The sequence below is a fragment of the Schistosoma mansoni genome, chromosome 1, assembly GCF_000237925.1.
Source record: "Schistosoma mansoni strain Puerto Rico chromosome 1, complete genome".
Lineage (NCBI taxonomy): Eukaryota > Metazoa > Platyhelminthes > Trematoda > Strigeidida > Schistosomatidae > Schistosoma > Schistosoma mansoni.
In genome coordinates this window covers 9133983-9160167 of record NC_031495.1, presented here as the reverse complement: position 1 = coordinate 9160167, position 26185 = coordinate 9133983, and the positions used below count along the sequence as shown (strand labels likewise).

The window sequence follows — 26185 nt, the reverse complement described above, 5'->3', positions numbered from 1 at the left end:
TTTATTCAATCACTAAAAGACAGGTAAATTTTTTTATGAAAATAACCCCGCTTATTTTTTAAATCATATAACTAAATATAATCTGAAGGGGTTTTGTGGAGATTTAGTATTTCCATAGTTGAATCTCGCAAGGTGAGATTGTGGATGCGCACTGCCATTGAAGAGTCCCACAATAGGATGAAACGGCCGTCCAGTGCTTCCAGGTTTTCCATGGTAGTCTAGCATCAATTGACTCATGCTTTCAACTATAAACATAATCTATTCGTAAAATGACTGAAAATTGAAAATATGGTATTTACAAAACTAGTCTACAACAAATTCCGTTTCTTTTGAATTGAACTGACAGATTTCATTTCACTTATCATTCATTTCATACAAACATACATAAAACTAGGATTATACAACTGTTGTACATTTCAAAATCATCTTGATATATACATATATACAATATTATTGGGTTGTTTGTGGAGATTTTTAGTAATTTTTTATATATTAGTTGAAATCATAAGTCAATTGAAGCTAGACAACCATGGAAAACTTGGAAGCACTGGGTGTCTGTTTCGTCCTATTGTGGGACTCCTCAGCGGTGTGCATCCACGATCCTGCTTCAATTGACTCATGATTTCAACTAGATATATAAAAATATACCATATTAGTTAAAGAATAGTAGTCAATGTAGAATTCAACGTAGAATTCAAAATATTGAAAGGTATTCTGGATGCGTAAAGGAAATAAATGAAAACAAAAAAAATGAAACTATGAACATATAGATGGTTATTAATGACAGTTTTAAAAGGGTGAATTTATAATTGTACAATAGAATGTTAATATATTACATTAAGTAATGAATTCATTATTCAATCAATTTGTAAGTTATTTTCTTTATCTATACATGTTAGTTTATAAACTATGAACAGTTTCCGATTAATTCAGTTATCATTGAATTAGGAATAATTAGTTTCCTTATTGATGTAGTAACTTATAAATGAAAGTTAGAAACGTTTCAAGACGATATTTGTGGAAATTCTAACGACCAGAAATACCTCAAGCATAAAGAAGATCAACACTAGTGTATATTTAATCTATTTAGTTAATTATCATGCTTCCATTCACTTTTGACGATTATAATAATATGTATATTAATAATTATTAATTTCTCAGTTAATACATATTTCAAAGAGACTAATACAACGTCGGATCGAACCTAAGACCATATATAACTATTGAGCTTTGACAAAACATAACTAAATCACGTAGCGTTATATACCAAAGACTCATTTTCGCACAATAAACAAAACCAATATGTGAACTTGGTTGGATGATCCTTTAATGAATAACAAGTTCTACCATTACTTATCTCTGATTATTTCCATTATTTTATTGAAGAAAAAGTAGGAATTAAAAGATTCAACTAAAGTTGAAACTAAATTCATTTGATATTGTTTGTTTGAATCCTCCTATTGATGTTTAGGACTGCAGTTGATCAATCTGTAATTGGCATTTATGCATCCTGTGCGTATTGCCATGATACTGCCTTAATTCATAAGCACTATAAACAAAGATGGATAGTGGCTAACAGCTAAGGCTATATCAAGGTAATATGCACAGTATGCACATGTGCCAACAAGAGACTGATCAATTGCAGTCCTAAATAACAATGGGAAGGTTCAAACAAACAATACCAGATAAAATTAAGTTCACCTCATCGCACAAGCAAGTGGCTATCACAACTCAGCGGCTGAGTAGGTAATGCGATGTTGTTTGAAGCGAATGGTACTGGGTTCGAGTCCCAGAATGAGCATCAAATTTGAGATGTGAGTACAGTCAGCTGACGAGTCCCAAATAAGACGAAACACGAGTCCTGGATCCCACTGGCAGCCACTATTTATCTTTGCTTAAAAAGTTGAAACTGCTTAAATTAAACCATTTCAACAATTCGGTCAGTTAACTTCAAAATTTATAACAACTCTGATTTCAAAACAATATCAGGTGAGTAAAAATTATAGATGTAAACAGTTAACAGTATGTGTCTAAAGACTTGAATCATATTGAGCATACTATGAAGTTAAATTTTTAATCATTTCTAAACATTAACATTTCTAATTTAAGATCATAGTTTTTACATCAAGTTTTTTTTAACCAAACTACTTAATGAAAATTTTGTATTTTGTCTACATATATATTAACTGAAGAAATATCAGAAACATGTAAACTACTGGATATCTGTTTCGTTTAAGTGTATGATTCAAAGACAGTTGTCACTCACAACTTCACTCCTACCTGAATCCATTACTATTCATGTTTCAGCTAAGCTTGTTATCATTCAACTACATAGTCAGATTAAAATAAAATTTGAAAACTTAATCTACATAAAGTATCTAGGCCATTATCGTCCATTCCTATTGATGTTTAACTTACTCAATCTTGATATACTTAAAATACACGAATCAATATTATCATTCGAACTTTTGTGATCCATATAAAATCCAATTACTAATGAGCATTAATTAACCTTTCATTGAATCATCATTTTCCGATAAAACTACTTCTATCTTGATACAAATAAGTATTAGTACTTATAATATTTTACCTAAATAAAATATTAGAAGGGGGGTTTTGTGGAGATTTCAGTAATTTTACATAGTTGAGATCATGAGTCAATTGAAGCTACACAACCATGGAAAACCTGGAAGCACAGCTTTAAGGCCGTTTCGTCCTATTGTGGGGCTCCTCAGCAGTGCACGTCCACGATCCCGCCTCGCGAGATTCCAACCCAGAGCCTACCAGTCTCGCGACAGAGCACTTAACCGATAGAGCACTGAGCCGGCATCCAACGGTGTTAATGTCTAACTTCAACCAATCCACAAAATTGAGCAACCATTCACCAATGTCTTCAATGAGTTGACATCTCCTAACAGACCTGGTTGAACTCCACTGGTTACTGCTTCTCACTAGAACTCCAGGAAATACCTCATGGAGCCAGTTATTAGCGAGCATATGATCATTATCAGAAGGGGGTTTTGTGGAGATTTTAGTAATAAATAAAATACACCAAAATGGTAACAACAAAGCTTAATGATGAATAATAACAAAACCTTTAATACCACTAGTCAGTTAATCCTTTCAAGATGATAAGGATCTTTTCTTGAATAAAAGAATAAATGAAAGATTAAAAAAACAAATGAATACAACATTCCAATGAAAAGCAACTTTTTTATCATAAAAATTTATCAAAATAATCATGAATAATGAAAAAAAGGGGGTGGGTTGTTGGCTTTCTTTGTTACCAACCAATAATAACGGTGGAATGTTTTTTTGTTTTTTGAGGAATAGAACAAAACAGAGAACATAATACAAATTTTAAGAAACAAGAACTTTAAAAACAAAAAGGATATCATTTGTCTATATAAATAAATCTCTAGGGTTTAGTTCAATCTATGGAGTTACATATATTCATATATGCTGACATATTGGAATGAGTTAAAGCTTATCTGATTAATTGGGGGGAAAAAAATTTCATCCATTTTTAGGTTGATACTTCTTGTAATAGTGTTGGTGTAGTACCTTTTTACATTAATATATATAATATACAACGAATTCCATTCACCTGTAAATGATGAGTTGCTATCCAACTAGACAAATAAACTAATGTTGATAAGTATTGAAAGATATTTTTGTAAAATGTCAAATATTTTCCGAAAATGTTTTTTTTGTTTCTATATTCCGCTTTATTCAATTTTCAGTTTTTTTTTGTGTTGTAGATCTTCTTGCATGAACTGAATAAACCAATGTTAACAGGAACGTTGATATAGTAAGTATTGAAAGTATGGAGTACAGTACAATACAGTACAGTTATGGTATTATCATGTCTTAGTAATCGTTTTTCAATGAGTAAGTTTCATTAGACTAGTTTTGTATTGTTCGTTGTTGGTGTATGTTAGTTAACATTGTCTGTTATAATATGTGAATGTTATTATATCTTTCTTATTTGGTCAATTTATTAGTCACCTAATTATTGTTTTAATGATGGTGTATTGTTAAAAGGAAGCCAATAAATAAATATGTCTATAAGTTAAGTAGTAGGAATATTTTTCGTGCCAAGCTTTTGTTGAAATTTTCCATCTATAATGTTGGTTATACAATCCTGAAATATGTTAACATTACCTCTATGAAATGTTCATCTAAGCCTAAATTAAAATTTTAAACTGTTTATTGGTTACACCGATACTTAATTCTGTTCAGATGGCTGAAACCTAAGGTTACAGCCAGTACACAACGGATGATAAATGTTACATGGATTACAAACAACAAACTCTCTTTAGACATAAAATCAAGTTTAAATTTTCAAAACTTAAAATCACATTGATCAATTGAAGTATAAATATGTTCATCATGATGTGAGCAGACAGTGCTTACACTTCTATGAAGGCCGAAAACTATATGGGGACAAAGACTGCAATAAATGAAAATCACAAGGGTAATTAGGAACTCATACTTTGATTGTAGGATTTATCACTAATTCTGTAAGGAATCGGATATTAAAATGCTTACGACAAACTGCTGAGTCAGTATTTGAAGCAGAAGTAATTCAACTGTATGAAATAAACGGCAAATAGCATTTTTAGTAAATTACGATAACAAAAGTCTTATCAATAATTAAACATAAGAATTAAGAGGTCAAACGTGGGTAAATAGACCAGAATAGTAATCACAAAACATTAAAATCATTACGTAATAAGAAGTATGTAAGTAAATAGATAGTGAAGAATACAAACGGAAAGAGGTAGAAAATTACAAAAAATGATAACCAAAATAAAATTTTTACAAATAATAATGTCATTTATTAAGTTATGTCCGGCCATGGAAGGGATAGGGGGGTTACGAATTTCTTCTGTACACATAAATTGGGATGGAATGTACGAATTCCTATGGCTTCTGCTATATGAAGTAGACGGGAGCGAACTCCGTTGGGAAATGATGGAGGTATACGATAGATCACTTGAAATGATTTCAATTTATTTAATTTCAATTTACTTCATATAGCAGAAGCCATAGGAATTCGTACATTCCATCCCAATTTATGTGTACAGAAGAAATAGCATTTTTAGTTAGTACATCACTCCACTCGCTACATTATGCACATTTCTGAATGGGTGTAAAGGATTTGCAGCTCAGTTGTGTGTTCTTGGTATTACTGGATTCTTAAGGCTTGAAAGTTTATCGGTGAACTTTTCGTTATCCATCTGGACAACATGGTTAGCGCCTACTTCATAAAGTAGGCGTTCGTGGTCGCGTTTTAACAATGATTCAATAATAAATCGATAAAGTGTCTAAAATTGCTGTGTAAATTGATAACAGTTAACTGAAAAATATTGAGAAGCAGTGAATAGTGGAGTTCAAACCACGTCTGTTGTGAGATATCAACTCACTGAAGACAATTGGTGAACGGTTGCTCAACTTCGTGGATTGGGTGGAGTTAGACACAAACACCATCGGATGCCGGCTCAGTAGTCTACCGGTCAAGTGCTCTGGCGCGAGACTGGTAGGTCCTGGGTTTGAATCTCGCGAGGCGAGGTTGTGGATGCGCACTGCTGAGGAGTCTCACAATGGGACGAAATGGCTGTCCAGTGCTTCCAGGTTTTCTTTTGGTGGTCTAGCTTCAATTCACTCAAGCTTTCAACTATGAAAATACTAAATCTCCACAAAACCCCTTCTGAAAAATAGTTGATAAAAAACTCTTAACCAAAGCTTTAGCCAATTGGCGTTTATTAGCAACGCATTTTTAAACATTACTAAACTCTTTTCTTGAATTTCGGTTAAAGCCTATGCTTTTCAGAGATCTCTTTCAGATGACCAAATTCGTGGATTATTTTTGTTACTAGATACCATTTCATCGAATATAATTTCCGCGTAAGAAAATCAAAACTTAGCTAAGAATGAACACATCTAAGTGAAAAGATCAATTTTACCACAAAATAATCGATCAAACATACTAATTTTGATTACTAGCAATTATCATTATCAGAACTCAATGTAAAATTACCATTCAACAGACAAAAGATATTGATGTATAAGATGTTCAAAAGAATACTTTTATTCAAAGTTTCCTGAGACCATCTTATATAAACAAGGTTTTACATAGTAAGCAGAGATGGATAGTGGCTAGCAGTGGAATCCAGGACGCGCGTTTCGTCCTATTTGAGACTCGTCAGCTGGATGTAATTGCATCTCAGAGTTGATGTTCACTCTGTGACTCGAACCCAGTACCCTCGCTTCAAACGCCATCGCGTTATCCACTCGGCCACTGAGTCCTGATAGCCACTTGCTTGTGCGATGGGGTGAAGTTTAAATTCATTCAGTATTGTTTGTCCTGGATCCCACTGCTAGCCACTATCCATCTCTGCTTACCATGCTTGTGAATTAAGGCTATATTGAGGTAATACGCACAGTATGCACATATGCCAATTAGAGACTGACCAGTTGCAGTCCTAACAAATCGATGGGAAGATTCAAACAAACAATACTGAATGAATTTAAGGTTTTACATAATTCAAAAGTTTTCGTGTTAAATACCCGACTTATAAATTAAGTAGTTTTGTACTTTAGAATTATACCATTTTATTCACAATTGATTGATCGCTGGACGGTTATCAACGTCATGCGTGTCAAGTCCTTCTTAGTACTGATCGAATGCTATTGATCAAGTTGCAACATGACCACTAGTCTAGGTGGCTCGACACTGCGTGCACTATGTTGAGATAAGATGGTGGTTGGAGATGGTCAACAGGAAACCCTGGACCCGGGTTTCGTTTGTTTTAGATAAAAGTGAACGTCTCTAGTAAACAAATAATGAAGGTTATTAGATTTATAATTGTTTTTATTAATTCTAAAATTGACTGATTAAAAAACTCAGATTCATTATTATTTCAAGTCTCATTATAGCATACCAATCACTATATAGACTGATGAACGAATGCAATAAATTTTTTAAATAAAACATATTAACTAGACTGGTGGTTTTAAATTTATATTCAAATTTGCGTAGTAGTAGTAGTAGTAGTAGCAGTAGTATTAGTAAGATGAATTAGGTTCCTAAGAAGAAATTGTGAATCATTTCCACATGAGAAATTATCGTTTCGCCGTTTTGAAACAATGAAATTTCTAGTGTTTAAATAACAAATTTAGGAACTATACTCACGGCTAATAACTTGTATACCCTTATACATGCAACATATAATGGTCTGATATGGACTTTGTCGATTGGTACTTCTTATAAAATAACTTGACGTTTAAAGATATGAAACTTAAAGCTCATCTATTTATTATGAGACTGGGAGGTTTGCGACAAATTTCATTTTTAGTTAGCTACATGTGTTAACTAAGTTAATCATCTATTAAAAATAAAAGATCGCTAAATGGTTAGTTTGTCGTAAATTGTAACTCTTAAATAATGAGGTCTCATAATGATGTTAAGAACAGAACTTAAAATATTCGAGCGTCATAACAAGACTCGTAGTTCAAATATAATAGTTTATGTTGTTAATTACGGTCAGTTTGCCCAAATATGTTCAACTGTTTTCGAAAAACTTGTTCCACACATGATATGGCTGAACTCGACTGACTGAATTCTTAGTAGGATTCCTTCAATATTTTCTTGTATTTAGTTACTCGTAAGTAGAAATTCTACTTACCAGTACAGAATGATCATATTTTATGCTGAATAGTGGAGAGAAAATACAAATCCTTTCGGATAATACTATAATACTTGTGAAATATATTGTTGTAAACTGTGATTTAGTTACTTAGCGAATAAGTCTTTGTCTTATTGAATGATGAGTAATCGATCTGAGTATAATTGTGAACATCAACATTTGAATACTGGTGCCTCTACTTGATGATTCCCAGATAGGATTGAACAAACATTCAGAACTACACTGTTAGTTACTTTCTAAGACATAATCAATGTCTATCTCAACTAAAAACCAACAAATTTAAAAGATGAAGTAATATGTCGAGAAAATCCTAATCTGACTTGTTTATAGGTTCATTTATGTACAAACAATGATTATAAGCAAATGTTAAATTGATAGACTATATATTTTAAAAACCAAATAAATTGGTGCCAATGTTTTGTCTTAGTTAATATTTTTTAACACCTCATAACCACAATCATATAATTAATTAACTTTACAACCTCCTAATTTTATGGGAAACTATATTTTATTAGATAATGTAGTCGGCACCCATCTATTCGCCTGAGAAGAACATTTGTTTGGTTCTGTCTTAGGGATTAACAGTTAAGTGTAAGAGTTAAAAAACTTCAAAATATACTTTATTTCATTATGTTATTGTAATGATTTCAGTGGCTGACACAGTAGTATGTATTTCACAAATCATGTTATTAAGTACTACTGTAGTGTGGTCTACTTATATCCATATAAGTAGTATATGGCGATGGTCAGACATAGAATGCATTTTGATAGAAGACCGATAAGGAAAGAACTGGAATGAAGCGCAATTGGTAGGAAAATGCATGAACAATGAAATTAAAGAAGATGGATTGATATTTACAGAAGGAACAGTGAAGATTGAGACAAATGGTTGGTAATTTGAAAATTAACTATTTGCTGTATAATTAACAGAATTTAGTGAGATAGTCTGTAAGTTGTGTCAAAAATTCGATTGTCCCCAGTCATGTTCTTGTTCACTACACTAATTCATTTAAATTCTATCGATTTGTTATCTAGATTCCTATTTCTAATCACATTTTATTTATCGTTTAATTTTTTCTAATGTTAATCTTTATTATCACTCCCAAATAAATCAGATCAGATTTCAATGTGATCCTGATACGTCATTTAATAAGCTCTTAATAACAGGCATATATGTCATATGGTGCTATTTTGTTTTATTATTTTAACAACTGTACGTCCGCTCAGTTAAAGACTCTTTTCCTTTCCCTACAAACTAGAGTGTATAGCCTCTGCCAGGGAAGTACTACTCACTGCCTTCCCGTGGCGTGGGTGTTGTTTACGAAACTGAGAGGACGAAAAGCGAATGTCCGGCGCTTTAAACCGGGTTGGTAGACATGGAGGGTCTACCTAAGGGAGTCGGAAAATCCTGATTCCAAACCAATGGTGCACATGGGCTCCAGTATCCTGAGGGAACGAATGGTGTATGAATCAATCGTTGGTCACCGGTTACTGCATCTCCTCACGATGCTCCACTTCCTTGTGGATCAGATCTTTAGGTCAAAGGCTCCGTGTTTGTTCGCTAAGAAAACCACCTGCTTCAGTTTGGGCACATGGGCAGTGTCACAGTCCTCACATAAATCAAATAAGATTGGTGTGGCGCATATATATCTGGTGCCCCTTTGTACCAATATTTATGTGTTTAAATAAATAAATAATAAGAGTTTTACATAAAAACATTTGCTGAAATAATATATATTTACTGTTATTAGTATTGCTGAAGACGTATTGTAATTAGAAATCAGCAAATAAATCAGTGTTTTGAACTCTTATTTTCTTCCTTGATATGGTAAAGGAGTCTTGTTCCTTTTGCAAATGTAGCAGGTAGCAGTTAGTTTTAAGTCAAAATAAACAGTTTTACTAATAGGAGTAACCAGCATTTAATTCAACTCACAATACAGATACATCAGTCTTGTTCCATAGTACTAGAGACTTGTTCTAAAGACCTTCATTCTAGTTTATACAGATAATAACAGGATGAAAGTCAACGAAAACAAATCAAAATGAAGATAGACAGAATAATCTGTTAGTTATACGTGGAACAATTTGAATAGCTCACTTCCACTTGAAGTTAATGCCGACAATGAAAGCTACATGATTAAAGTATCCATCTCAGAAAATGTAACTTCACTAAAATCCAATAAAATAGACATGTTCGAATAGTGTGAGACAACTAATAACGACAAAAAGTGAAGGAACACAATGGTAAAAACTTTCCTACTATTGTTTACACAACAATGAATGCACACTGATTTTTGTATCAAACTGTTTCTTTGTACTAAAAACATTCCTAGCTGTTATAAACATACATTACTTATCAAAGACAAGAAGAATGTATAAAAAATAAATTGTATATTGAACAGTTATAAAAATTAATACGAAAAGCTATTATTTAATTAAATGAAAATGCCAGTAGGTTGTTTGTAGTTGCTGGAAAATCTTAAAAGCAGATACATGTGAGTGTTAATAACATAAATCATTTAGGAGTTTCGTAATTCATCACAAAAGATGTTGGTAGACCTACATGTTAAAATTATAAAATAATTAAATCAATAGATATAATATGATTTCTTTCGACCAAGTAATCTATTTCATTTACAACTGACTGATCAGTGGATGATTACAAATATCATGTATTTCCACTTATTCTTAGTCCCGATTGAACTCTATCGGCCAAGTTGTAATGTGTCTACTAATGTAAGTGATTCAACATTGCATCTACTATGCTAAGAGGTAAGATGTTGACATCTCTGACTATGAAGCTGGGTAACATGGGACTGAATCTGTCAAGATTTCTCAAGATTTCAGGTACACCTTACTAATGAGTAGGGTCAAACAGTAAGAAATCTAGGGCCCAGCGTTTCTTGTTGACTACCTCCAACTACTATTTTAAATCCATTTTGTTGATCAATTGTAAGCAAATTTTCACACTGATTCTATTTGAGTCCCATTTTGATACATTTGTAATGCATACTATACATAGAGACAGTTTTTTAAAACTCTTGTACTTCTTCATTAGAAAGATTCATTCGATTTTTACAAATGTGACAGATTAACGCAGACTGAACATAGGTGAAGAAGTATTGGGAAACAACTAGTTGCCAGATTACTATTTTATTCGAGTCTGAAAGCCCCAAGCAGTTTATACAGCCCCACATGGAGTTAAAATAAAAATGACAATCTCGATACATTTAAATTATTTCTTTTATGTTGAATAATTGATATTACTGAAAGTTAATAATAAGCTAGTTTAGATTTCAAGAACTCGTCTTTACCAGTAACATCGTGATCGATGTATAGATAAAATTATCTTCTGTCATTTCGAAAGCATTCAAACTGCAGACTTTTAATTACAATACAGGCGTTAATTTAAACGTGAAAAAGCAGCTGAAACAAGTCCCTATTTTAAACTTCATATAAGTTGTAAGATTTGAACAAAAATTACACTGATTGCTAATTGTCAAGAGCATTGGTGAATACTACATACCGCTACTTATTCAATGTCATCTTTCCTTCATTTCTAAAATTTGTATCCATTATATTAGAACAATTGGCTTCTAAAGAAGTTATCAAATGTGACTCAGTAAATTCTGGGACGTCAAATATCAGTGCATTTAGTTTACTTTCCGCTATTTCTCATTTGCCAATAAGACACAGACTTGTGGGATACAAGCAATGTGAATTATTGTACGTTTTTACTCTAGCACACAAACGTTTGTCAGTATGACGGGTGGTTTTTAATCATTACTCAGTTTTAAGATTAGCTTTTATTACAAACGATTAAAATCTAGAAACTCCCAGATAACAGTTTACCTGTATCAGGTGTTTGAATCTTCGCGTTAACGTAATGGGTTTCAATGGGTCAGTATATTTTGGCATATGTGAGTCTTATGTAAACTGTCTAGATATTATCCTGAAGTGATAAGCACTTTAGGAAGGATTGTATAGTGACTATCAGGACGCGTGTTTTGTCGTATTATAGGCTCGTCAGCTGGATGAGCACGCAACTCACTTTTGATTTCCTTGCAAGAACTCAAAACTAATCTTCATCGTTTCAAACACTTAACGCGTTTTCGACTTAGTCATTACATCCAGATAGTCACCGGCTCATTTGATGTGGTGAATCTTAAATCTTTTGCTCTCGTTATTTCTATTTCCCTTATGAATGCTTAACAAAACGATCGGAGGATGGTGTGGGTAAAGTGATGAATATTCAAAGGAATTATTTAATAAATGAACGAATTGAGATTTCCGGTTTACAGATAGGCAACAGTAGGAAGTCCAGTATAAACAACAGTTACGTAATATGAATTTGAATATGTAGTTGCGAGATTAATCATATAGCTGATAATCTAATTGATAAGCAGTTCAATGGTAATAGTAGTTTGAATATGTAGTTCAAGATTTAAGAGGCAAATCCTGAAATAACATAATAACACTCAGATGAACAAGAACTTTGGGAAATTCCTAAAGGTAAACTTGCTCACGTGAACGACCTATATCTATCGTTAAAGCATAGAGATGGGCTATAGAAACTTCTTTTGAGTACAAAGGTTAGGCTTTTGGATTTGGATTGCATTGGCTTTAGCGGTATGCTAAAAACAACATACTTAGATCATCGTATCAAAATGCGATAGATCAGACTTTCTTTTGTTAATTTTCAATGAAACACCAATATCTTAAAGTGACGTATAGATATTAGCTGCCTATAATCAACATTTCTTATTCTATTAAACCTAACTAAATTTCATTAGTACATTTCGACATCATTTACTTACTACTGTAATGTTCATTCAATACTACTACTCCACTTTTTTTAAAAACTAACAAAATGCCAATAGAAAGTGGATATCTCTTTAATTATGTTTGACATTACTTGGTTCATAATAAGATTTTCCAAATCATAATATATAGCACAGTGAGAAAAAAAAAGATGAAACATTTAGGTTTGCTTGCCAAAAATTTAAAACTACTTTCTTCATTTTCAAATATACATTTAGTTAGTTAAATAAAGATTATTAAAAAGAGGGAAAGTTAGTATAACCCCATATATACAGTGCAATACATCAACATGGAAAACATAATCCTCACGATGAATGGCCGACTGGTTTTGAAAATATCAACCAAGTATCATATATTATCCATCCCTAGACCTTTCACTTCTCTCTTTCTCTCTCTCTGTAAATATGATACTTACAGATAAGTAAATACGTTTTTATATCCATGTATACACGTATTTGTGTATGACTATATACATGCGAATTCATGAAGCAGGTAAAGATATGAAGACAATTCTCTTACTTAAATGGAAGTCATGAAGAATAACAGTTAAAAAGAAAGCAAGTATGTAGAAAAACAAACAATCAAAATCTTACGTTAGTATAATAATCCCTGAAATACTTCAAAAATTCAGCGGTTATTCATATATATATGTTCCTAATGTCTACATTGAAACAAAAAAGTCAAAAAAAGCCGTAACTATACTAACAAAATATGAGCAATATACCTACAAGTTAAACCGTTTAAATTTAAGAAGAAATAAAAGATGGTAGTAAATAATTGTACAATGATACACTGTAAACTACCCTTTGACATACATTTTACTTGGAGACAAAAAATATACACATAATACATGTAATACATGGGGATTATCAAACAGTTCAATGTTTCAATACTTTTGTATATATATATATATAAATTATCTTTTTGTTTTTGTTTTAGACAAAAAATCCACTCGTAATCTCAATGATAGTAGTCGTAGTCGTAGTCGCAGTAGTAGTAGTAGTAGTAGTAGTAGTAGTAGCAGCAGTAGTAGTCGCAGTAGTAGTAGTAGTAGTAGTAATAGCAATAGTCATAATCGTTGTCTAGTTTAAAAATAAATGACTTAATCTAAGATTATTCATTTCAAACAAAATAAAACCCACAGTTTGCTAATCATTGTAACTATCCTTACAGTTGTGTAAGGATATGTAGAAACTAGAAACCCGATACAAAATTATATGAGGGGTAAAATAATAGACGACATCATATACACATATACATATATAGGACATAAATCATGAAAAGTTTCCTATAAAATAATTACCTAGTTTGGGAAAATTTGTGAAAAAATAGTTTGTTTTTTTCTCCTAACAATAAAGTGATCTCAGCCACCTTTAAGATGATATTTATTGCAAAGTAATTCCTTGAACTTACTTTCCTTTTTTTAGGAAAAAAAATTGGCAACACTGTAGTTACGTTTTGTAACTAATTAAATCTCTTTTCAGACTGTATTATAAATAAGACAGACAAATGAATCAGAGTTCTTAATATTAGTTTCAGACTTGTTATTCTGTTGTATACTACAAGATTTACAGTAATTCTTCTTACTTTAAGTTATTAGTTCTAGGTAAACCAATTGTAAGCAAAGATGGATAGTGGCTAGCAGTGAAATCCAGGACGCGCGTTTCGTCCTATTTGGGACTCGTCAGCTAGATGTATCTGCATCACAGAGTTGATGTTCACTCTGTGACTCGAACCCAGTACCTTTCGCTTCAGACGCCATCGCGTTATCCACTCGGCCACTGAGTGCTGACAGCCACTTGCTTGTGTAATGGGGTGAAGTTTAAACTCATTTAGTATTGTTTGTTTGAATCTTTCCATTGATGCTTAGGACTGCAACTGGTCAGTCTCTAATTGGTATCCAATTGTTTAAGTGATCACAATAAATGTAAATGTTTAAATCTGCTCGCTGTTGGTATCAAAGGCTATGATTGAACCCTCTCTTTTAGGGTTATATACATCTTGAGCGGATCGTCTCGATTTTGTAATCAGTCCTACAGTGAACATTTACATTGAAAAAAAGGTTCATTCAGGTTACTATTTAAAAATAGTAAACAAAAATGAGTGTGTTAGATTCCACTGTTAACCACTCTCTATCTTCGCTTAAAAATCTACTTTTTAAGAGTGTGCTTTGATAAAAAGTAAAGATAAGTTTAATACTGTTTGTAGCAATCTAAACCGTTGAAATGTTATTCTGCGGATTTTTTTAACTTTAGATTTGCACACAAGGTTCATTTGTTATTATATAATTTTTGATTGAATTTATACATGTACGCCATTGAATGCTAGCTCAACAGTTCAGAGGTTTAAGGTTCACACATAAGACTGAATATTCTGAGTTCGATTCCCTATGTGTAGTAGTGGATGTTTACTACTGAATTCCATATCAGGACAAAACAGCGGTCCAGTGTTTCCTAGTGTTTAATGGTAGTCTATCTACAATCAGTTTGCGATTTAAACTTATCAATCTATTTCTATATAGCTTGCTACATTTAAAGCATATATCTGTTCATATTGTTTTATAAAGTCTATTGTAGATTTTAACCAGTGATAAACACTTTCTATTTGAAAGTTTAAAGAAAAAAAACAATCTACTTGCGATAAATTTTCCTAGGAATCATGACAGTTCAATAATGAATAACTATCATCAATATTTTCTTAGTTTAAATTTATTTGTCTTACTTGATAATTATCTTGCTAGCTTTCTGTTAACATTAATAGTAACTTCTTGAATAAATTATCCGACATTTTGTTCGGTTATAAGAAAATGGTCATTTTAAGAAGAACGTTATATATTCAATATATCGTTTAGTTCTAAGTAGTGAGTTGTAAGAATTCAAATACGAATTGAATATGTGCCGTTTTATCTATACTAGTATAACACTAAGCAGTAATCAACAATATGCTAACTAATAATTAAGGTTAATCCAGTTCTATTAATCAAAATAGAATGCGAAGTTTAGTCTTATTAACTTTCAATTACATCATATTTATTTATCTTTTAAATGATCTGATTTAAACAGCAGGAAATCATGGAAGTCTCATACTAATTGATACTTGTTATCAAGACATATAAGGAGATTTAGGGGAACTTATACTCTATTATAAGATCCGAAGTCGTGTTAGTCAATGTAAGAGTCAATGATATAATCACTAACTCATTCGGGCACCTCTGAATCGCCTTTAACCATCTAACAATAGAATATAGTACACTCAATATCAGGAAATCACGGCTATTAGCAAGATTTTAATTTTACAGGTAAATAAATAATTTTTTCCATGGTGGTCCAGCTTCAATTGACTCATGATCTCAACTCTATAAAAGTACTAAAATCTCCACCAAACCCCTTCTGATAATGATCATGTGCTCACTAGTGACTGGCTCCATGAGATATTTCCTGGAGTTCTAGTGAGAAGCAGTAACCAGTGGAGTTCAACCAGGTCTGTTGTGAGATATCAACACTCTGAAGACAATTGGTGAACGATTGCTCAAACTTCATGGATTGGTTGAAGTAAGACATTAACACCATCAGATGCGGGCTCAGTGATCTAGTGGGTAAGCACTCGTGCGCAAGACTGGTAGGTCCTGGGTTCGAATCTCGTTCGCGAGGCGGGATCGCGTATGCGCACTGCTGAGGAGTTCCATAATAGGACGAAAAGGCCTTCGAGTGCTTCTAGGTTTTCCTTGGTGGTCTAGCTTAAATTGACTCACACTTTCAACTATGAAATAAACAATCACCAATGAACATTAAATAACCATAATTTTGATTACTACTGAATCACTAGTTACTTAATCATTCAAGATTATAACTCGTTCTCGTTACAATTACATTTTAATAAACAAAAAATACATCCTGTGCATCGATTTCTTCCCTCTATTTTTTTTTTTTTAAAAAAAGTACCTTTGCATGTAAAAGTACTTGCATGTTCTCACTCGATTACTACAAGTTTTACATATTTTATAGATTGAATTCTTTAAATGATTCTTTTTTTTATAATGAAACAAACTTTTATGTATAGAAGAAGGGATATTATATAAGTTTAAAAACTGCTCATTCATTCATTTATTCACTATCGTTGAATTTTGATTTTAACAAAAAAAGTAAACTAAAAAAAAAAAGTAAAATTAAAACAATCAATTTGATATTTTTTTTCCAACTCGGTACAATAAATTGAAAAAAATATAAATATTCAATATAAAAGTTCAAAAAAATAGAGGGAAAAAAAATTTAAACAATTTAGTTTATAATAAAATGAAATTTTATAAATCATAAACAGAACACTTAAATTCAGTGATCTTAATTAAGTTCAATGTACATTCATGTATTTTCTTTCTTACAATTCAATAAATAAACTCATTCCTTGAATGATATGTAAATGTACTAATGCTCTTTTCCAATCATATATGTATATATGATTGTGAAGAGTTGTCTTCTTGAGTAAAACACTTGACTTTTACGAGGTAATTTATAAGCTGAAACCCATAATCTACTGTTTTTGGTCACAAATAATCACATTACTGAAAGTCGATTACATAACCTGTACTTGATTTAATAAACTGTATACCTGATTTTTATATAGTTGAAATCATGAGTCAATTAAAGCTAGACCACCATGGAAAACCTGGAAGCACTGGATGGTCGTTTCGGCCTATTGTGGGACTCCTCAGTGGTTTAGTGGTTAACTGCTCGCGCGCGAGACTGATAGGTTTTGGGTTTGGATATCGAGAGGAGGGATCGTGGATGAGCACTGCTGAGAAGTCTCACAATAGGACGAAATGGCCGTCCAGTGCTTACAGGTTTTTCATGGTGGTCTAGCTTCAATTGACCCATGATTTCAACTTTATAAAAATCACTAAAATCTCCACAAAATCCCCTTCTTGTATAACTTATTATTTATTAAAATAAAATCTATCAAGTTTGATTCTAATAAGTTTCATTGAGGGCTAATAGCGAGTGAAAATCAAAAAAGGACTGAACAAATGTGACCTTTACATTTCGGAGATATTAGTAGGTTGCTAGTATTTGACAATAAGTATCTTCAAACCACTGCTTGTATAATCTGCCATCATCGAGTTTGAGATTCCGTAGTTAGATGCAGAGTACTAGGTAAGTATGGAAAATTTATACTGAATGAAGTCGTTAGGATATACATTACATATGAGCATCCACTGATCATCTCGATAAGCGATGATGAATCGTGTAGGAGTAAGGCAAAGGTAAGTTAAAGCAGACCAAATCAAAACATGGCATTAATCAATCAAGAAATGGATTTTTTGAATGGGTAATTTAGATAGGTGCGAACTGTTTGATTGATGTCCTTTCGACCATTGTAACCAATGGTTAAAGACTTTAGGTGATATGGTTAGGAATTTTTCACATTAACCCAGGTTCATTCAATTATTATCTTTATTTAAGTTTCGAAATTCCTCATAATTTCATTTTCACACTTTCTGTTTCTTTAATTTATACTATCTTCAGCCTCATCTTTAATACCTTATCTTTTCTATTACTCCACATACTATTATTACCTCTACTACTCTGAGATTTGTCCTGTCCATTTCATCTCACTGTGTTAATAGGGTATGGCAACTTCTGTTGGTATACATATGTTCCAGGTTATACGTTATATCTGACTGAGTAACTAACTGACTGAACAACTATTTCATGAAGTTTTTTCTAACTCTGGACGACTACTTAACTTATAGTAGCAGAGTAAACTATGAAACTAAGTAACCTCCACAAGCCACCTCTAGCATTATCATGTTCAAATTATGCATAAAGTTTCGAATAGAAATGAAAGCTGATGTTAACAAGTATTTCAGCCAACGATAATTTAGATATCATAAATAAGTAAGACACCAAGAATGACTAGGCCTTAACACCATGATATCATGTAAGAACGTCAATTGATTGATGGAAACGTTTGAACAGGTATATATTGTCAATAAATTCTTTCATGGATATCAAATACTAAATGATATTCAGTTTCACAACGGACTTAAACTCAATTGAACAGAAGAATCTCAAATTGAATCTTTGAGTATATTTTAACTATTCTATTCATTCAAGTATATCAATTACTAATAAAACGCTGTTTGGAAATGTAGCAATAAATAATATATAAATGATTTTAATCAGTCATATCTCTTAACAACAAACATTTCATATCATAAAGGGTTTTTGTGAATGTTATAGTAATTTTAATAGTTGAGATGCTAGATGTTAAGCGTTGGCTCACGAGACCTATAGGTCCTGGTTTCGAATCTCGCGAGGCGGGATCGTGGATGCGCACTGCTGAGAAGTTTCACAATAGGACAAGACGGCCGTCCAGTGCTTCCAGATTTTCCATGGTAGTCTAGCCTCAATCGATTCACGATCTCAACTATTAAAATCAAATTTTCAACTATGAAATTACTAAAATCTCCACAAACACCCCCTTCAGATAATAATCATATACTCACTAATGACTGGCTTCAAGAGGTATTTCCTAGAGTTCTAGATAAGATTTTTTGTGAAAACGGATCTAAAACTTCAACAACAATAGTATTCGTTCTACACTTAAAGGTGAATTCTTCTTCTTTTTTCTTTCTCTTCAATTTATCATTCTTTTATTTTTTCCTTTCTTTTAATCATAAAATTTTAATATATTCAGACAAAAATCCATTCATCATTAGTCAATAGTTTAAGTTGATAAGAATTACTAACTTATTGGTGATTGTTTTCATCTTCAACCAATTTTTTTCATTATAAAAAATACACAAAAAAGAAACTACTGGCCATTTCATCAATTGAAATGGATTGCATAAAAAAATTTAAAAAATAATTTTTTTTATTTTTTTAAAAAAATTGAGTAAATATATTATGTCATTGAACATTTGATAAATTGAAACCATGCCAACAAAAATTTGGGAAAAAAAACTATTTTTTTAAAGGAAAAAAAACAAAAAAAAATCTAATCAAATCCAATTGATCATTCACAATGGATTCCTTGTTAAATATTTGACAGTTTTACATTATATCTAACGGAACTTTACCATTTCATTTAATTTATTACTGTTTACAAAACTGTTTTTATGTGGAAACTAAAGGATATTTTATGTGTTGATGAGTTACACTTTTTTTAAACTTTTGACTCATAACTTTGTATTGAATTGATAACTTATTGTTTATACACAGTTAGTAATATTATACGGTGACTAATGCATCTTCTTTCTTCAAAGTTGAAATCATGAGTCAATTGAAGCGAGACCACTATGGAAAACCTGGAAGCACTGGACGGCCGTTTCCTCCCGTTATGGGACTCCTCAGCAGTGCGCATACACGATCCCGCCTCGCGAGCGAGGTTCGAACTCAGGACCTACCAGTCTCGCGTCAGAGCACTTAACTGAGTTGAAAGTGATACATCTTTCTTGAAGATAATATTTACTAGGTACAAACATTGTATCAGAGATGAGTAAATGTTTATTGGGTTCATTCGAATCTGTAAAAGTGATTTCACTTTCTGCAGACTTAATGTAACGATAATGATATAATGATAACAACTGGAGGACCATCAAAAACTTGAAACTACTTGACTTTTGTTTTGTGCAATATTTAGTTTCTTCAATAGCTCACATTGAGAAATACAAAATATCCATTTTTTTAACCATGTATAAGAAATGCTCTATGCTGCACAGTAACTCTGATTAAAGCTCTCCAGGATTACTGCCTATTTTAATCTCAGGTAAAGGAGGAGAGTTAAATAAAGGGTTAGCAAACTCGTTACAGAGGCGAAAACTATTTGAATTACCTTCTGAAAGTTAAAGACTCTTCATATAAAAGAGTATTGACACTTCACAAAGAAACCTGATATTGTTCGGAATTCTCTAGATTGATGCCCTTTATGACAACCGAAAAAACGATTAATATGAGTATATGAGATGACTGAACAATATAGAATACGAGGACAATCATTCATATAGCGGAGGAAATGAAAGGATACAACATAGCTCTATTTGGAGTGAGTGAAGATCATTCGATACAACTTCGACAAAAGAAAAATAACTTAAGTATGGGTGTTTTGCTGTTGCTATCATAACTAAGACAATAAAAGTTTGTCCAAGAAAAGTTATCTGGATACATTGTCTAGAAACCATCGGTAATAAAGTGCTTTTGCAGGGAGTAAACCAGCTACCAGCTGAGGAGGAAATTAAGAAAAAACAATATGAATGTATAGGATACACCACGGAAACTATTAAATCGCATAGCAAGGCAAGCCCTAATACAGAATCATCATGGAGTTAGGAAAAGATGAGGACCAAAGAAAACGCGGGGTTGGGAATAGAAGATAAACATCAAAAATATGGGTAGCAGTTGACAACAATTGGAAAGGATCAGCTATGATAGAGTTATTTGGTCATGTCTGGTCAGTGACCCATGTCCCAAGTTTGGTGTCAAAGTGATAAAAGTAAATATAACACAAATTGACTGAAATCGGAAATCAGAACAGAGTAAGTTCCAGACAATACGGTAGCCTCTGGGCTAGGAAGTTCTGGGTTCACTCCGATGTAACCACACCGTTGGACCGTCTCAAACGACAAACAAACAGCTCTCTGTTGCTTCGTAATGTTCAGTGATTATTTAGATGGCATCAGTTTCATGATGTAAAAATTATCCTCGATCCGTTTTAATCTTTAAAACAAATAAGTAATATTCCTGCAAATCAATGTACTAAAATTACTAAGCAAATCAAATGAGTAACTCTAAATATATTTCTGCCGTAAATCTAGCGTTCGTGATACTATGAAGGAATAAATTCATCAGTTTAAAACAATATTAGCTAGCTTACCATTATACATAATCTATTTCAATAGTATTGGTGATATACATATAAATACTTACAAACTGAAGAAGTCTACTTTCGTAACTAAAATGAATAGAATTATATTCAACGAATCATTGATTTCTCTTTTTTGTTCAACTATGCTCACTCTGTGACACGTTTAAATTTTCACAATTACTGTCAGTGTGTCAATCAGACAATATCAGGAACAATGAAGGAACGTACATAAAGAAAAGCAGTATCTAGATTTCAAAACTACCAACGGAAGAAAACACAAACAATTGATGCAGCCAACTGATAAAAAACAACCTTTGCTAGAGATAGAGAACATTGCCTTTAACTAGGATTCTCTTCTGCACTTTTGACCACTAAAATATTAAAAAAACTTTAAAAAAGTCGACGGAAAACAGTTTCTCTTTGATCCACTGAAAGGAATATAAAACATGACTGATACAAACTGAAAGTTATCAAGCAGGTTAGTGTACTGATGGTTTAGTTGTGAATATAACGAACTGATGTCATTAACAAAAATTCACGGAGTATATTCAAGATGTTTAACTTGTAAATTAATGGGATAGATTGATTTATCGAGTTGAAACATAAGGCAAGCATAAAAGGGAAAAATTAAGTTTAGAAATTACATTTTCATTATAACATTGAATGATAATTAAAGTTTCAATATACGATTACATCACAAACCAAGCCCTAAATTCAAATCCTCAGGACCAAAGAGGAAAAGGTAGATTAAAGAACACGCTGCACAGGAATCGGAAGTATACATCAAAAGAATGAACAGCACTTGGCAGCAATCGAAAAGAAGATCACAGTGCAGAAGGGATTGGAGAATTTTTTCGCCGGCCTATGCCTCGCGAGAAATAACGGGATTAAGTAAGTAAGTAATAGAGTCGTGGAGATTGTTGAATTTTAATGAACAAAGTAATTATGACCAAATTTTAATTTTATTATGTAGCATCATTCTTAATGGGGTTGGATTTATATCCTCTTAACAAGTTTCGATTTAGGAAAAATTTATTGTGAGATTAACCATTAATGTTAGCAATCAAACACAACTCACCCTATAACGACTAATTATTCAGCGGCAACAGATATCGTTTCTATTTATTTCGCGATCCCAACCGAATTCTATCCATTATTCTAAGTTATTCAAAATTACTTGTAATACGTTTTGATGCTAGGCGGTCAAAAAACGTCAGTGGGCAACTTTTGACCTAGGTATCATGTTAGTTGGCACTATTCTGGAAGGCATACCTGAGATCTTTGGGTGACTGATGTTTTCAGTGGGATTTGAACTTGGGTCATACAGATTTTTAGCAGACGTAACCACTTATGTAACCCCAACCAATCTGTTAACCTTTACACGTAACACTTTTGTGCACTTTAAATTTGAAGTCTAGTATACACCTGTTTTAAAATATTTTAGATAACAGTGCCACATGTTTGAATCCGCGCGTAACAAACATTATATCGCATATATGTGGTAAATTCCTAAATATATATATCATTTCTCAGCAAGAAAACAGTTAATTTCAATTTAAAGATTGCCTTTTTATATTACCATTATATAGGTGTAATGAATTGTTTTCAATATTAACTTACGTTTCAGACATTAAAATGATATTAATATGATAATAATATTATTCGACGGCTTACACACAACAATGCAACGTAATCATGTGTTCGCGGGACTGATTCGTTGAAATAAACCGTTAAAATAACTGGTAATGAAACATAACTCTAGCAGTATGCGGAATTGTCCTTTAAAATAAATAAACAACGTATGAAGCATGAAGCACAAGAATAAAAATAACGTGACTCTGTGATCTAAGAGTTAAGTGCTCAATATAAGTGCTGAGGGTTTTGAGTTAGATTCCTGATAAAGTCCTGGATATAAATCGCTGAGAAGTCTCATACCAAAACGAAGCAGCTGTACAGTCCTTCTTGATTGTTAGGGATTGTCCAACAAACATCCGTCTGTGGCGTAGACTACGAAATAATTAAGAGCGATTCAAAACATAGACTATTGAAAGACATGAATTTTAAAGACCGTCTTTTACTTATCGTTACTGAATATACTACGGATCAACATAAGTTCTACGGACTACATACAGATACAAATAAGTTTTATTTTTGATGGGCTGAACAACAGTGATAAATTAAAAAGTAATAATCATTTCATGCTCAAAGGCATTTATATTGTTACCAAGATATGTCTATGAACAACAAAGATAGATTTGTAAAGCAACTTTTGGAATTCACACAACTTCTATGTTGACAAAAGTTCTTTATCTATTAATGTATGAAAATTTAATTTTGTTACAAAATGTTTTTAAAATAAACAAGGAGATTTTACCCCATTTATGGTTATTAATTCTAGTTATTAAAAACATTTATTGATCCGGTACTATGTAATGACCAGAAATAAGATTTCTGCTCTCAAATAAAACGTTAAATCTGTGTCCATTTTAGCAGGGTCTATAAGAGCTAATAAACGTCAGGTGTTATATTTTGGAAGATGTCATCTAAATTTGATCAGGTTAGATTTCATATGTAAACAAACTCGCCATTATATTGCCTTGTTGCAAAATTATTTACAAAGTCATAGTCGTATGTAGATTTAACATTTTTAGAGTGGTATATTGGTTTAGTGAGCACAGATAATTATTGGCCGTAAATTAAGATATATCTCACTCACCTAGGAAAACATATCTTTAGCACTTTTAATTAACTGATATTAAAAGACACTCAAAATAATTCGCCACATATTTGTATATATTTTGAGGCATGATTGTCTGGATTTTACAGTGGTATTTTATCATTTTTGATGCGTTTGACAGTCTTAAACTTTAAAGAAGCGTGTTTGTCATATCTAGATAAGGGAGAAAAGGGAACCAGTAACTTGATTAAAATAAAAGCCTATTTGTGGCTAGACGTTGTTGTTTGTTGTTCCTCAAAATGTACCTAATTTAACGAAATAGAAATTGAAAGCATGCGATGAATAAAATTAACTGAATTTTAGTCAGCGATAAAGTTGGTCTGGAAGTAGACGAATGTCCACACATAACCAACCTAGTTATACCGTGGTAACTGATCCAGGAATGCATGATAATGAAGCCAACATCAGTCAGCTGTACATGCTTTTGATTAAGCAGTTCAGTTTATTTTGATTGAACACACTTAAACATATAGGGGAAATAAAAGCTACGAACAAATTTCAGACGTTCACTCTTGTTTGTAAAGCGTAAGCTATTTTTCAGACAAAGTATGGGAGTGGTATCGCCTACATATACACTTAAAGTACAATGTACAAATGATGTTCTGTTACTTAAATTTCAATCAAAGTCGACTCAATCATACTTGTGTGATCAGCACTGTAAAATGAAAGTTTACCGGAAAGTTATCTAAACACTATTGGTTGTGCTTACATGAGCAATATTTCTAAATCTAAACAGGCACATTGGCTGTTCAATTCGTGTGACCAACTCATATATAAGACAATTTACATTCAAAAGCACACATCATCGAAAGGTCGAACAGAACACTTCAGCAATCAATGACAGATATTATACCAGACATTTTGTTTTCTCCGTAAGCCTTGTTTGATTAAATTATATTCATTGACAAGTTCATATTTTTCAATCTAAATCCAAGCGAGAGCTAAGAAGTGATATAAAAGCGGATACTATTTCAATAAATTTTGTTTGCTGAATAAAAAAACAACAAAGTGATCGGAATACAGTATCATACGAACATTTTGTCAAACACAGTGAATACATTCTAGATCATACACACCAGCTAGAATCATTGGACTATTTTTCAAGTTGATTGATGACTTATGGTTTAAGAGGTGCTTTAAATCTGAAAACCGCGTTGTTGTTCATGAATAAACATCTCGGTCTTTTGAAAATTTTCTTAGTCGAAATCTCTTGCAAATCAGAAATAATTATAATACGTATGTTTGTCATATCGAATGACGAAAATTAGATATATGACAAAGAATTTAACTGTATGACTTACAAAACATTGGTAATTTTTCAGGCTGCGGAAAACTTAATCCCATGGAAAGAGCTTCTTGTACAGCACGTTGACATCTCTCTTTTGTAAGGTTCGTAGCACATGTTTTGAGAAGTATCGACACAATAACAACGAAAATCAGAGACTCATAGTTTCTTAAAAATAAAGAGCGGGTCATATTTATAACCAAACTAGATTTATACAGCTAAAGTTCATTGACATCAATTATATCACGTTTTCAAGTATGTGTGTTGAAAGTGCAACATTTTGATTGTTTTTCAAAGGTCAAAAGATCGACAGGAATAAACAAAACCAAGTGCCAAGGTTATTCGATATCCGTGGTACAGCTAAGAAATTTATTCCTTCCCCTCAAATACTTTTGCAAAGTTTTATGTCTCCTAACGAATCCAGAACACTGTTGCATATGCTACTCGAGGATAAACAGTTCTCAAACTATATGCGAGTGTTTGTATAGGGATTGATATCTCCTACAAATGCACAAAGGATGGTTATATATGTGACTTTTCAGTATTTGATTCGCAATCAAAAATTATTCCAAGAGGCCAGATTTTTCATTCTGTCACTTTATAAATCGGATTGTTGCTGAAATACAACTGGTTCCTTTTCTGAGTGAAAAATAAAATACAATGCAGGCAGTACAAACATTGGAACCTCAAACTGCATATCAAACTATTGATTGTCACCCAACATAATGATCTGCAGATCATTAGCATAGATGATCTCTGTGGATAGAAGAG

At 32.3% G+C, this 26185-nt stretch overlaps 1 protein-coding gene and 1 non-coding gene across 2 annotated transcripts in view; both read right to left on the bottom strand.

The window, feature by feature from the left end:
• Window positions 1-25605, bottom strand: part of Smp_123790 (hypothetical protein) — a gene marked incomplete at both ends in the record, with an annotated part of 54407 nt that extends 28802 nt beyond the window's left edge. Inside the window, one exon of the mRNA XM_018793170.1 lies at window positions 25431-25605. Coding sequence (XP_018647709.1) covers window positions 25431-25605 — 175 coding nt within the window. The remainder of the gene's footprint in view (window positions 1-25430) is intronic.
• Smp_tRNA_01529_Pseudo_CTG.1.1 lies at window positions 14253-14321 on the bottom strand. Its single transcript has one exon. It is a non-coding gene (tRNA).
• Window positions 25606-26185: the final 580 nt, after the last annotated feature.